The 13,882-nt window shown below is 52.0% G+C and overlaps 1 protein-coding gene across 1 annotated transcript; it reads right to left on the bottom strand.

Annotated features, from left to right (window-relative positions):
- Positions 1-6,764: 6,764 nt before the first annotated feature.
- Positions 6,765-11,925, bottom strand: RMI2 (RecQ mediated genome instability 2). Its single transcript, XM_075528213.1, has 2 exons — positions 11,616-11,925; positions 6,765-7,758 (listed from the first exon to the last, which is right to left on the bottom strand). The coding sequence occupies exons 1-2, from the start codon at positions 11,902-11,904 to the stop codon at positions 7,610-7,612; spliced, it is 438 nt and encodes a 145-aa protein (XP_075384328.1). The 5' UTR covers positions 11,905-11,925; the 3' UTR covers positions 6,765-7,609.
- Positions 11,926-13,882: the final 1,957 nt, after the last annotated feature.

Consider the following 13,882-nt stretch of genomic DNA (forward strand, 5'->3'; position numbering starts at 1 on the left):
CAGGCTACTTGCTGGCTCCGTCAGGGCATCACACCGAAAGCTCGCTCCAATAAGTCCTATCCAGTTCTCATACCCAGGTTCAACTGGGTTTGGCTGGGTTTCTGTTGGAGCAGCTTTGGGAGATGACTGTGCCACAGTCCCACAGCCCCAGGGTTTGTGGTTTGCAGCCAGGGTGCCTTACGCTTCACACATCATTCCCAAGCTCATGCTTTGCCAAGCACAGGTGTGTCCGCTTCTGGTTGTTAACCAAAGCCGAAGAGGGTGCCTTGCATGTTAAGGAGTGGTTAATGTTGAGGACCAAGGAGTCATCAGACGATTGGTCAGTGGCAGCTGAACAAGATTCCAGCGTGAAGTACTCACGGAAGGTTACATTTTGAGGGTCTCAGGTTCTCGAGCCCCACCCACAAGATTCCAATCCCCAAGCTTAAAAGCTGCCCAGGTGAGGTGGGGCAGAACCCATGGGGTGTAGAGCACACGGGAGGTGGCTGAGCAGGCTGGAGGCCCCCAGGACCAGGCCTGGGCCTCACTTTCTCAAACAGGCGCTACGGACTTGACCCTGGTTCTGCTTTCCTCTCCTCGTGAGCCAGTCTAGGAAGTGCCAGGCCCCTGGGGAAATCCTGACGCTGTTGAGCAGGAGTTTGGGATTTCTGGGAACCCAAATCTTAATCACTCTTTCTACTGTGTCCTTCTAGCCCACATCTCCTCGCTGGTGCCCTGGAGAGGAACTGAGTGGCAGTCCCTCCGGATGTATGGCTGCCCAGGGCACTCTGGGGGCAGATGACTTGTTTCTGAATGGAGAAGTTTCACTTGTAGGGAGGAGCTTGGGGGTGCGGAGGCGGGGCCATCATACCCAGATGGAAGAGACTTTGTTGAGATTTGTGACACTGAGTTAATGCAGTATTGGGATGGGAACTTTGGGGATCTGGGGGCAGGATAAATGCTTCCTTTTCTGTATCTGGTGGGGTCGCAGGGTGGGTGTGTGATTCTCTAAAACCCAACACTCTGCCCTGGAGTCTCGATACCGACTCTTAGCAACCCTGTAGGACAGAGTAGACCTGCCCCTGGGGGTTCCGAGACAGGAGCTCTTTATGAGAGCCTCCTCTTTGGGTGAGCAGAGAGGGCCCTCAGAGTCATCCCCAGCCTAATCACCAGAACTTGTGAAAACAAATACCCATTATCCGCCATCTTGTTACCCAACACTTGGCATTTACCACAATATTAAAAAAATTTCCACCTGAGGATCTTGTGCACCCTGGACGGGGGCAGAAAGGAACGCGCTGGCAGTGGAGTCCAGGTTAGGCATCGGCTTGGCTGGGCCATGACTGTCCTGGCGGTTGAGAGATGATGACGGAGCCATCCTCTGTCTGTGATCTGACGTGGTTGGCCTTCGTTCTTCCATAACACTTGAGCTTTGCATTAACAACCTGGCCTTTGGTACCTAATCGTGCTGGGCAGAGAGGAGTTCTTCGGCAGAAAGGACGTTGCAGGTGTAATTAAAGTTCCGGAGCTGGAGCTGGGAATGGCCCCAGATGATTCAGGGGAATCCAGTCTAAACACGCTTGGTTGTTTATGCATGAACGCAGCAATGTTGGGGCCTGACTTTCTGCGGGCTGGGAGGTATGTTCGCGTGTACTGTTGTGGCTCTCCCCAGAGACACCCTGAAGGCAGAGAGGCTGGATGCAGGAGGAGCTGCGGGGGAGGGTTTCTGTTCACCTTCACCGTGAGAATTCCTCGGCCAGGCCCCCCAGAGGCTCTCTGTAAGTGCTTAGAGACAGGAGACCAAGGACACAGCATTTCTGAAAGCACCTTCTATACTACAACCTGGACCCCGGGGACCACCACGTGCACTAGTCACTTAACCCCTCGGACCCCGTCATCCCTTGCTACAGAGGATGTAACAAGGCTCCCAGAGGGGGACGTCAACGCTGGCTGACAAGGCTGGGACTCAAAGGCAGACTCATCTTTAACTTCATCTCATTCCCAAATCCTGCACCTTCCCCGCCCCCTGAAGATGGCTCCTGATACAGGCTGCTGCCAGTTTGCTTCTGGTCTCGCCAGTCCATTCAGTCCCGGGCTATCCCACTCCCCTGGGCTCTGAGAGCCCAGCTGCTCGGACCGACCAGCAGGGGGTGCTAGTGCCTAAGTGTGGAGACCTTCAGCCCTGAGGGGGTCTAAGGAAGGAGGCCACCCAGGCCCGACAACTCTAACGCAGACTGGTTTCCCAGGGTCTCTGGCCCAGCCTGCTGGCCACATGGCCTTGGACAAACTCCCTCATCTCTGGGGCTGCAGTTTCCACAGCTGTAAAGTGGGGGAGGGTGCAGTCACAGGACCAGCGTTGCCCGCCCCATGATGGTTAGTCTGCATTATCAAGAGACATCAAATGACTGATTCACTCAGGGCTATGGATTCAGATTCTGCCCAGATCACATAAATCCTTGTTGCTTTAACCTTGTTTAATCTTGTTCCTTTTCCTCCAGCCTTATCAAGAGCCCTGCCTCTGGATTCATCCCGCCCCACCCTGCTAGCCTGTGTTCTCAGGCCAATGGCAAAACCCACAGCCGGCTAGGGCAGACTTCCCAGGGGGAATTTGGGGTACTGTGCCTTTGCAGTGTCTTTTTTGTCATCTAGCCTCAAAGGAGGCGCTGGGTGGTGCCAACGGCTAACAAAGGGACTGTTAACTGCAGAACTGGATATTCTGGCTGCCCAGCGGTGCCCCCAAAGAATGGCCTGGCAATCTCAAAAAACCACGGTCATCTGTTAGGGCTCAGAGTAGCCCTACTAGACAGAGACACCCTGCTCCTTACGGTTTCCAAGAGTGTGAATCCTGACAGGACCAGACAGCCTCATCTTTCTCCCTCTGGCCTTGTGGTAGCAGCCCAAAGCCTTACCCCACAGTGCCACCACAGTAAGTTTAATGCAGAAACTAACAACAATCACTGCCCCCCCCCACCAAAAAAACAAAAACAAAAACTCATTGCCATCATGTTCATCCCAACTTATCGTGACCCTATTAGGACACAGTCAGGAGCCGTGGTGGTGTAGTGGTTATGAGTTGGGCTTTGAGCCACAAGGTAAATAGCTCAAAACCACCAGCCACTCCAAGGGAGAAAGACAGGGCTTTCTATTCCCATAAAGAGTTACAGTCTTGGAAGCCCACAGGGGCAGCTCTACCTATAGAATTGTGATGAGTTGACATCGACTGGATGTGTGTGTGTGTGTGTGTGTGTGTGTGACAGCAGAGCTGCCTCTATGGGTTTCTAGGCTGTTAAGTCTTCATGGGAGCAGGAAGCTTCATCTTTCTCCCACAGAGCCACTGTGCCCTCAAACTGCTGTGGTTAACTGCCCAATTCTTAACCCACCATGCCAGCAGGGACTCCTCCCCGCCACCACCACCAAATCAGCCATTGAAAACCCTGTGAAGCAATTCCACTCTGGCCCACATGGGGCCCCCTTGAATCAGAATCAACTCCCGGACCTTCTGTATGGCTGGCCCAACCTCAGAGCCTGCCAATCTCTGGGCAGGTCCTGCTGGGAGAGACACAGGGATGAACAGGACCCAGTGGAGCCCATGGTAAGAGCCGACTCCACAACCATCTCTCTGCATATCTGTAGTTCCCAAGATGACCAGGCAGGCACCAGGATTCTTCCAGAATCACCTGGTGCACTTTCCCAAATGACCTCCAAGCCAAAGGTCAGACAGGAATGGGTGGACTCCCGTCTGAAGCCCGGGTGTGACCACGTCTGGATGCTTTATTCAAGGCAGCTGCTTCAATGTAGGCCACTAACTACCAGCCCTGCCCCCCATCCTTGCAGAGGCAGCTGCTCGGGGAGTGTGGTCCCCAGCCTGAGGCTGGACAACACCTGCCTGAGCCCACGTGGCCGCTGACAGTTGGGCTGAGACCACTGAGATTTCAAGGTGACTGGAGGGCACTTCGTTCCTCCTAGATTCCTTTACTCCTCAGCCAGAGCAGACACAACTCAGCCAGGCGACAAACAGCTGGTGACTTCCCTCCCCCCTGCTCACCTGATGCATAAGAATTTTGCGGCAGGGCTTCAGCTTTACAAGAATGTGCGACAGAAAGAATGAGGGAAGTTGGTGATCCAAAACCAGCTACACGAGGGCTTTGTGTGTTTTGTTGTTTCTTTTTTTTGTTCTTCTAATGTAAAGCAGTTCCAAGAAAAGTGAAGTCATGCCCTGGGCCGCTGATTTTCAGTTCTTAGAAGGGAAGCAGCGTAGCCGAGCACACAGCCGCATTGTCTGCTGCGGGGCGTTCTTGTACACACCAGCTTTGATTGGGCACCAGGAAAAAAACGAGCCTCCCCCCCTGCTGCCGCCAAACACCCAGATGCGTCTGATGATGTCCAGAGACAACCAGCTGAAGCAGAGAAAGCTATTAATATTCACAGGTGCCACTGCCGTTCCGCTAAGAGACTAAGGCAGCCCCTCCCGGAATAGTTACTTGCAGTCTGGGGACAGGGCAAACACGCAACACACAGCAAGCAGCCCCTGGGCCCACCTCACCTTCCCCTCTACCCTCCCACCTGAGACATTGTCTTGGCCAGGTAGCAGCAGACCCCCACTAACAGCTTCAAGAGCAGCCACTCGTGGCCAGACAAGAAAACAAACAAGAAACCACTGCCAGGGAGTCAAATCCAACTCATAGCAATCTTAGAGGTCAGAGCACGGCCCCACTGGGCTTCCAAGACTGTCCATCTTTATGGGGCGGGCTTCATCTTTCTGCCTTGGAGCAGTTCATGGCGTCGAACTGCTGACCTTGCAGTTAGCAGGACAACCCAGGACCCGGTGTCTGAGGATCTTGGCTGCCTGCGAGCAGTCTAGAAGCTGGTTTCAAGTGGGGCTCCCACAGCCAGCAGACTTCCCTAGAGGGTCTTATAGCATTGATCACAGACCCTGCTCAAGGGGGGACCACATCCTAACTTAAGGGGCTAGTAAGAGCCGTGCCAGCAGAGGAGCCTAAGCAGACGAGAATGCCTGTGCCATGTCCCAGGGAGAACCAGGGGATGAAAAAAAGGCTGCCGAAAGCCTGGATTTAGTTCATGAGCCAGCATCACGATGGACTCATTAAGGGACTTTGGCAGTGCAGTGAGGTACATGGAGGGCTGCTAACTTCAAGGTTGGTTCAAAGCCACCAACAGCTCCTCTGGAAATAGACTGCTCCCTTAAAACTTGAGTCTCAGAAGCCCACCGGGCAGTTCTACTGTCCCATAGGGTCATTGTGAGTCAGAACTGACTCAGTGGCCATGGGTTCTTGATTCACTGGTTGTAATAACTGTGCTAGGCAGTTCAAGATGCTAAGGGAGGGCCTGTGAGGCGTATGGGAACTGTAAACCTAAAACTGTTCTAAGTCTTAGTTGTTGTTTACAGGTTACTACAAGATGTAAGCAAGATGTCATTCGTCCTCCTAGCCACTGATGCCGTCCCCACCCCTCCATACAGACCCTGTCTGAAAGTGATTTACACCATCTTCCGTTTTCCCGCAGGCGAGTGGAATGCACTCGGGAAGGGTTGCTGACTTGCTCACCGTGTCACACAGCAAGCTTCAGGTCTGGGGGGCTGCAAGGCTGCTCAAGCTGTGTTGTCTGAGACCCCAAACTGCGAGCACACACAAAACAGGCTTCAAACTTCCAGTAAGCCCAGATGGATAAGAAAAACAACACACAAAAGAAAAACAATGCGGGGAACTGATTACAAGGATCCACATGTGACCTCTTCCCTGGGAGAGGGACAGCAGAGAAGGGGGGAAGGGAGACTCCGGATAGGGCAAGATATGACAAAATAACGATGTATAAATTACCAAGGGCATATGAGGGAGGGGGGAATGGGGAGGGAGTGGGGAAAAAAAAGAGGACCTGATGCAAGGGGCTTAAGTGGAGAGCAAATGCCTTGAGAATGATTGGGGCAGGGAATGTATGGATGTGCTTTATACATTTGATGTATGTATATGTATGGATTGTGGTAAGAGTTGTATGAGTCCCTAATAAAATGTAAAAGAAGAAAAGAGAAAAAAATGATTAGGGCAAAGACTGTACAGATGTGCTTTATATAATTGATGTATGTATATGTATGAACTGTGAAAAGAATTGTATCAGCCCCAATAAACTGTTAAAATAAATAAATAAATAGAATCTTAAAAAATAAATAAATAAAAATAAGACCCCCCCAAAAAAAAATTAAAACAAACAAACAAACAAAAAAAAACACAATGCATTCTGCAAGTAATGCAAACAGCATCGGAAATTTTATTACAGGTGGAACATGAAAATATTTAACTGGAATAAAAAGAATATCAGAACACCACAAACTGAGATGCCACCAAGCTCACCGCAACTCCCTCCATATTTACAAGTCCACAGAAAAATGAGGCCTGTGCAGGAAGCAGAGTACAGCACCCCAAGACAGGCCGATGCTTAGATCCAGGCTGTCTGAAGTCTGGGGGGCTGGATGCACCCCCGAAAGCCAAACACCAGTGCAGCAGGATAACTGAGGAATGTCTTTGTCTGGAGCAGTGTGTGTACTCCCTTAAGCATTCTCTGTAGGCTCACACGGGCAGTGAGCCTCCTGGTAATGGAAGGAGCCAAGCAGAGTGGAGGGTAGGTGGGCTGTACAGCTCAAAGAATGGAATCAATGTCACTGAGTTGTATATGGAAATTGTTGACTTGATGCGTGTCTGTGGAGTATGTTTTCCACCACAGTAAAAGGACAACCAAAAAATGCAGGAAAAAACCCGGACAACACATTTAGCTACATTAAAATTATGAACTGGTATTTATTATGATGCCACGAAATGGGAATGCCACCAAACTCTCGAAGCACACTGGAACGTGGCTCCTCTGTCCACAGTTGAAAGGGGTGGAGGCCTGGATGGGAAGCAGAGAGCAGCACCCCCGGTCAGTCCCAGCAAGCAACACAAGCACGCCGAGAGAAAAGATGGCAGAATTCTGGCACCCGGGGCTGCGTTGGTGGCGTCTCAGGAAAGACACAGGTTATTTAAGGCCGGCCAGTGGGTCCACGGGCCGACTGAGCAGTCTGAGAACGTCTGGGTAACTCTAAGGGAAGAGAGGCAGGAGGGTGGGCTGGGCCAGCTGCTGGAAAATGCCATCTGATCTGCAGACGGGATCCAGGGCCTACGGATGGGGAAGACCTGGGCATGATGTCAGTCCTTTCTGACACAGGTTACAATGGGGCCGGGAACCGCACTTTAATCACTTCAGGAAAGGCTGGAGAGTCAAACTTGGCCTTGTAAAAAAACAGGAGTCATGGAAAAAGCAGCTTCACTTGTACATTCTGGAATATGCAGCAGGCGGTTTCTGTGTGCTTTAGAGGGAGAAGGCATTCACACACGCACGAGGGGGGGAAAAATCCACATCTGCTTTTCATCAGCAACACATCCCAGGCGAGGAGCCGCGCAGGCCGAGTTAGCTAAGGATCCTGGCATCAGAAAATCCCTACATCCGGACTCTGAGCAACTCAAGCTCTCAGAGACTCTCTGGAGAAACAGACATGGGACGAGGTTGATGAAACCCGGATGGCAGAAGTGCCTAACCAAGCCTGGCTTTCGGTTGCCCTTAACCATAGTCCTTGCATCGGCTACGGAATAGTCCGGTGTAAATCTTCCACTTCCAAGTCCCACATGCCTTCATGGACGGGGTTATCGGAGAGGTCTGTCAACTTCACAGCCTGAAGGCACGGCTCGGGGCTGCACGTCTGCACCATGCCCATGACCATCACATACTTTCCTAGGAGGAAAAGAGCCAATCTTAATGTCCACAGCACTCAGGGAGAAAGAGAAGCACCCCTTGCAGAGAGCCCAGCTTTATCAGTGTCAACAACCGTGAGACGGAACTTCTGATATGAGTTATTAAGCACTTGGGTAGTCAGTGAGAGCCCAGGACGCACTGTGGATCGGGCTGCTTACACCTAAGTCAGTGGTTCATATCCACTAGACGGTCTGAGAGAAAGGTGAAGCTGGCTGCTCCCTGAAGGATTTAGTCTTAGAATCGCAGAATCTCTGTGTAGGGTCGCTATGAGTCGTAATCAACTTAGTGGTGGTGGGTTTGGGGTTTCAAGGCAGTTATTCTCTCTCTCTCTTTATCTCTCTCTCTCTCTCTCTCTCTCACACACACACACACACACACACACAGTTTTTGTTGGCTGCCATCGAGATGACACTGATTCATAATGACTCCAAATGACAGAGCAGAACTGTCTCTGAAGTGTTTGTGTGGCCGTCTTCTTGATGGATGCACCCCGCCCCAGGTCTTTCTCCCATGAAGCTGCTGGGCAGGTTTGGAGTCCTACCCTTGTGGTGCTCAGTCAAGCACCACCAGGGTTCACAGATCGTGGCCACACACACAGACGTATCCACATAAAGTCTCACACACGGTTAACATGGAAGATGCCATATGTATCTTCTCTTGTTTCTGATTTTAAAATGTTCAACAAACAGCAGACAAGTATCATCCTGAGAAAATAATTACAGCTTAGGAATGGCGAGTCCTGCCATGCAAGATTGAGTTATAACCCGATGGAGTTATTTCTGCTCCAGGGCAGGAGCAAAAAGTCTCAGCTTCCTCTAATTCTCCTTTGATCAATGCCAGATATGGGACTGGTCTCCGCACACAACCCAACTCTTTCTCCAAAGAGACCCCAAACATAGCATCTCCACTCAATGTTGCCAAGAGCCGAAGAACACTTGGAGTGGGCATCACTGGGGGTGAGCCCCTCACCCCCAGTGATGCCCACTCCAAGTATGCAGGCAGGACCCACGACTGCCCCCTCCACTGTATCCCAACCACTGAGTGAGCACACGTAGGCAAATCCACCAGAGGGCAGGCTGTCACAGGGCAATCTAATGACATATTAATCACCACACTCTTCCCATTCCCTCGGGGAAGTGGCTCTCCTTGAAAGCACAACTTGGCCAGTTGCAAACACACACACACTCTGCCAGCCCCCATGGCATGCCCTGTGAGGCTGCCTCCATCCACCTTGGCCGGGCAGATGTGAGGGCCCGGGGCTCTTTGGCTGATAGAAGCCAGGCAAGTTGATATCTGAGTCCTCTGGTTCCCCACCCCCACCCCTGCCCCGGGGTGGGCTACTCTGAACCCAGCTCCCCATCTGCTGGAGCCCATCACGGCATGCCTCTCGGTGGCTGAACATCATTCCAGATGTGCCCCCCACTCTGATGGGCCCCACAGTGTTGGTCCCAACCCAACTGAAAACCTTGTCATCTTGATCATGATGCTGTCTATTGGTCCAGTGGTGAAGATTTGGGTTTTCTTTACATTCAATTGCAATCCACAGTGAAGGCTAGTCCTCAATCTTCACCGGCAAATACTTCTATGCCCTCCTGGCTTTCAGTGCAACAAGGGTGTGTCATGTGTTTATCACAGGTTAATAACCTTCTAATCCTGATTCATACAGTCCAATGGTGAAAGCAGTCCCTTGTTCTGTTTGAATGACTACCTCTTGGTCTGTGTCTAGGTTTCACATGGGTACAATGAAGTGTTCTGAGTTTCCATTCTTCTTAGTATTAAGTTTGCTATGATCCACACAGTGGATAGCCACTAAAATACAAGCAAGCATCTTTCTCGGATTCTTTACTTTCAGCCAAGACCCATCTGATGTTAATAATGATACCCCTTGGTCCATGCGGTTAGAAGGGCCATATTAAGTAACTTATTGCACTGCAGGTTGTCAAGAGCTGATCTTTCATTAGCAGGTGACCAGGTCTTTCTTCCAAGGTGCCTCAACTCATTGCCATCAAGTCAATTCTTACTCAGAGCAACCCTCCAGGGCAGTTTCTGAGACTATAAATCTTTATGGGAGCAGAAAGCCTCATCTTTCTCCTGCAGAGCAGCTGGTGGCTTCAAACTGCTGGTCTTGCAGATTACAGCCCAACTCAATGCTACCAGACCTTGACAAGGTGTCTCTGGGTAGATGAAAACCTCCAGCCTTTCCCTTAGTAGCTGAGCATGATAACCGTTTGTATCACCAAGGGGCAACTGCTCAAGCACATACACACATACACGCATACATACATGAAAGCCAAACACAAAATTCCCTGTCATAGAGCCCATCTCAAGTCATCGTAACTCAACAGGACAGATTCAGAGCTGCCCCTGTGGGTTTCCAAGACTAAATCCTTACAGGAGCAGAAACCTGTAATCTTTCTTTCATCTTTCTTCCACAGAGCAGCTGGTAGATTTGAGCTGTAGACCTGTTTAGCAGTCCGAAACATAAGCCACTGTACCATCAGAGTTCTTTGGGCTGGTTACTCAAAAACTTAACTGCCATCCATTTGTTTCCAATTCAAAGTGACCTTACAGGACAGAGAAGAACTGCCCCTGTGGGTTTCCAAGCCTGTACACCTTTACTGGAGCAGGAAGTCTCTCATGTTTCCCCCTCAGAGATGCTGTTGGGTTTGAACTGCTGACCATGTGCTTAGTAGCCCAGAGAGTAACCTACCATGTCACTAAGGCTCCTGAGGCTGAATACTCAAAATAAAATTTCAAATAATATATACATATAGTATTCAGCCTCAGGAGCCTTATATATAAGGCTTTATGTGTGTACATATACACATATATGTATGTACATATGTATATGTGTGTATGTGTATACATATCACTGCCATCGAGTCATTGCTGACACAGAGACACCCCCCACCCCACCTCCCACTGTGGGTTTCCAAAACTGTAACTGTTTATAGGACTAGAAAGCCCTGTTGTCTTTCTCCCTTGGAGTGGCTGGTGATTTTGAACTTCTGACCTTGTAGATCACAGCCAAACACATAACCACTACACCATCAGGGCTCCTAGGCCGGTTATTAGTTCCTACTAATCCTATCCATGCAGCATCTGTCCAGGTCTTTTTCTTCTCCCACCCACTCACATCTTCATCCTCTGGCCTCAGCAACTTAACCCTTTGCCAGCTTCCTGACACTTCCTCGTCACAGCTGGGCCTCGGGGACGAAGCAGACCGAGGTGAGCTCTCAAGTCACCACAGGTCTCCCCCTGCAGTGGGAGGCCAGCTGCATCTGCACCACTGCTGAGCAAGGCACATTCTTGGCCCCAGCTCAGGAGCCCCGGGTTCAAACCCAGCCACGCCTCCCTGAGAGAGCTTGCTGGATGAGGCAGTGTGAGTACCATGGTTTCAACAGAAAGGAGCTGTCGGATAAGCCCTGGGCTGCAAACCACACGGCAGGCGGTTCAAAACCACCACCTGCCCATGGGAGAACGATGAGCCGTCTGTTCCCATAAAGATTCCGTTTCGGAAACCGAGCCTCGGGTCGCTCTGAGTCAGAAAAGACCGGTTGGCAGTGGGATCGCTTTACAGGGGAGACCGCCACCTCCAGGTTCAGGGAGGGGTAAATAGCCGGTTCTTACTCTTTCCCACCGTGAGGGCCTTGCTGTAAGCGCAGACACCTGGAGGTGCCCGGAACCTGCTCCTCAAACTCGCTCTGGTCGTCGGATAAAGGGGCAGCGCGCAGCCGGGAGACAGCCGGAGGGCTGCGCAGGCAGAGCGCACAGCGGGCAGGGGGGCGCCCAGCCTAGCCTCAGACCGGGGTTCGGATCTGCTCTCGTCTCGTTACCTGGGACGAGGCAAGGCCGCCCGCGCGGCACCCGCTCCAGGCCGCGCACCACGAAGGCCCCGCTCGGGTCGCGCAGCCGCGCCTCGCCGCCGCCCGCCGCCACCACCTGGCCCTGCATCCACACGGCCGCCAGCTCCAGCGGCCCGCGGCCCGCCCGCCGCAGCCGCCACGAGCCCGGCGCGCCCTCCACGTCGCGCCGCAGCTGCTCCGCCAGCACCTTGAGCGGCGGCGCCCGCGGCAGCCTCACGGCCGCGGCGCCCCCCGCGGGGGACGAAGAGTCGGCCGCCATTCCGCCCCCACCGCCGCCACTTTCCCGCCAGGGCTCGTGGGCGGGGCCTCCGGGCTCGCGGCCGCCAATCGGGAGCGCACGCACGGAGTCGGCCAATGGCCGGAGCCCGGGGGCGGGGACTCGAGGCCGAGCCCCACCCCCAACCCCGCGCGCAAGCCCCGTGCGTACGGAAGCGGACGCCTGCGAGCTGGGAGTGAACTGGGGGTACGCGGTTAGGGAGCGAAGTAAGTAGAGCCGTGGTCCTCCACCTTCCTCGTGCCGCGGCCCTTCACACGGCTCCCCATGTGCTGGTGACCCCAAACAGAAAATTATTCTCGTTGCTGCCTCATCGCTGGCACCTTGCTACTGCTGTGCGTCATCATGCAAATATCTGATAGGCAGGATGTATTTTCATTGTTACAAATTGAACATCGTGAAAGCATAGTGACGAATCACTAAACCACATGTAATTCTAGATTGTGAAATATTTATTCTAATGACGAACACATGAAATTTTGTCTCCAAGCATGGGGTAGCATGCCTAACAGACTTCACACCGGGTACTTGTATGTGGACTAGCTGCATGTGGACGGACCTGGCTGGAGATGGATAGAGGAGCGGTGTCTCGGTTCCTAAGACCATCGGAAATAGGTGTTTTCCGATGGTCTTAAGCGACCCCTATGAAAGGGTCGTTCGCCCTTTCTGAGGTTGAGAACCTCAGAAATAGAGGCAGACTGACTCCCTCTTCCAACCTTTCTCTAGTGTTGGTGTACCTGCAAATCAGCTGGAGAATATAATTATTCACCTTTACATAGTTTCACCGATGGTACTTTTGCCCCAGCGAGTGGCCAGTCAATGCTGAAATGAACAGTAACATGATCATAAATGAATGCTTAACTTATCCAGGACAGCCTATTCAATCAGGTGGCAGGGCCAGGAAAATCCCCTTCCTTTTATTATTTTATGTATTATAGTTGAATAACATTATAAAATTAAAAGTTAGTAAGACATGGTGTCTGCAAAAGAAGTAATGCACTTGCCCTGGCGTGGATTGTACTTCACCTTGACCCGGTGGCCCGGAGCAGAACTGCCCGGCAGGGTTTTCCAGGCTGTCAGCATTAAGGAAGCAGACTGCCCCACCGTCCGTCCTCCCTCGGGACTGGCTGGAAATTTGCCGATTTGGTTGGCAGTCCAGCCTTACCCACAAGTTCGTCACCAGGGCTTCCCACAAAGGAACGCACCAAGCAAACTCATTTTAAAACATTTCAAAAAGAACATTTTTGAATAAGAAGGTGGAAGGGAACTTGAAGAAACCACAATAACTTTAACCATTCTTTAAAATCCCTGAGTATCAGGCCCACACGTCTCACAATGTGTCTGGGCCCACGCTTCTAACATTCTGCTTTATAATCCACCCTCCCCCCACTTACTAATGAACACTTTTTCATGTATACAAGGATCTTCTGCTGCCTCCTGAATGAGACTCTGTGTGGCCCGCCACACGGAACCAGCATCCCATGTGTGAACATTGATTCCTTACAGGTACAGCCACTGGGCACCTCCTGGGAGTGAAATCTTTGTGTACTTCTTCCCGAGAAATTCCTAGAAACGGAATTGCTCCCTCATCAGCCAACTCCACAAACCACCAACCCGCAACCCTCAAAATCAGAACTCCTTTCTTCAGAGATGCTGTTCCCCGTGCAGTGTCCAGAGGGTGGCCAGCAGGAGCTTGGTTTTCTTAAACAGAGAAGAGGCCCTGAGCCAGGCCCTGGGGAAAAGCTTTGTTAGAACTCCCACCTGAACGACCCTGTTCTGCACCGGGGAGGCTGGAAGTGGGTGGTGCAGGTACCGGGTTGGAGGGAGCAGCGGTTCTGATCGAAGGCCTGAGGAGTGATAGGCGAAGGAACTGGGGGAAGCCCCCAGGCCTTGTCTAAGCAAGGAGCTCGGTGCTAGCCCCGACCCTCAGATTCCCCCTCCAGCCCTACTAAGCCCGTCCCAT

Source organism: Tenrec ecaudatus, chromosome 12 (genome assembly GCF_050624435.1).
Source record: "Tenrec ecaudatus isolate mTenEca1 chromosome 12, mTenEca1.hap1, whole genome shotgun sequence".
NCBI classification, from domain to species: domain Eukaryota; kingdom Metazoa; phylum Chordata; class Mammalia; order Afrosoricida; family Tenrecidae; genus Tenrec; species Tenrec ecaudatus.

What these genes read in the sequence shown, in the direction of transcription:
- RMI2 (XM_075528213.1), bottom strand. Translation starts at nt 11,904, where the DNA reads ATGGCGGCCGACTCTTCGTCCCCCGCGGGGGGCGCCGCGGCCGTGAGG. An exon ending in GCGGCCTTGCCTCGTCCCAG is followed by an intron (nt 7,759 to 11,615) that starts GTAACGAGACGA and finishes TTTTCCTCCTAG; the next exon opens with GAAAGTATGTGATGGTCATG.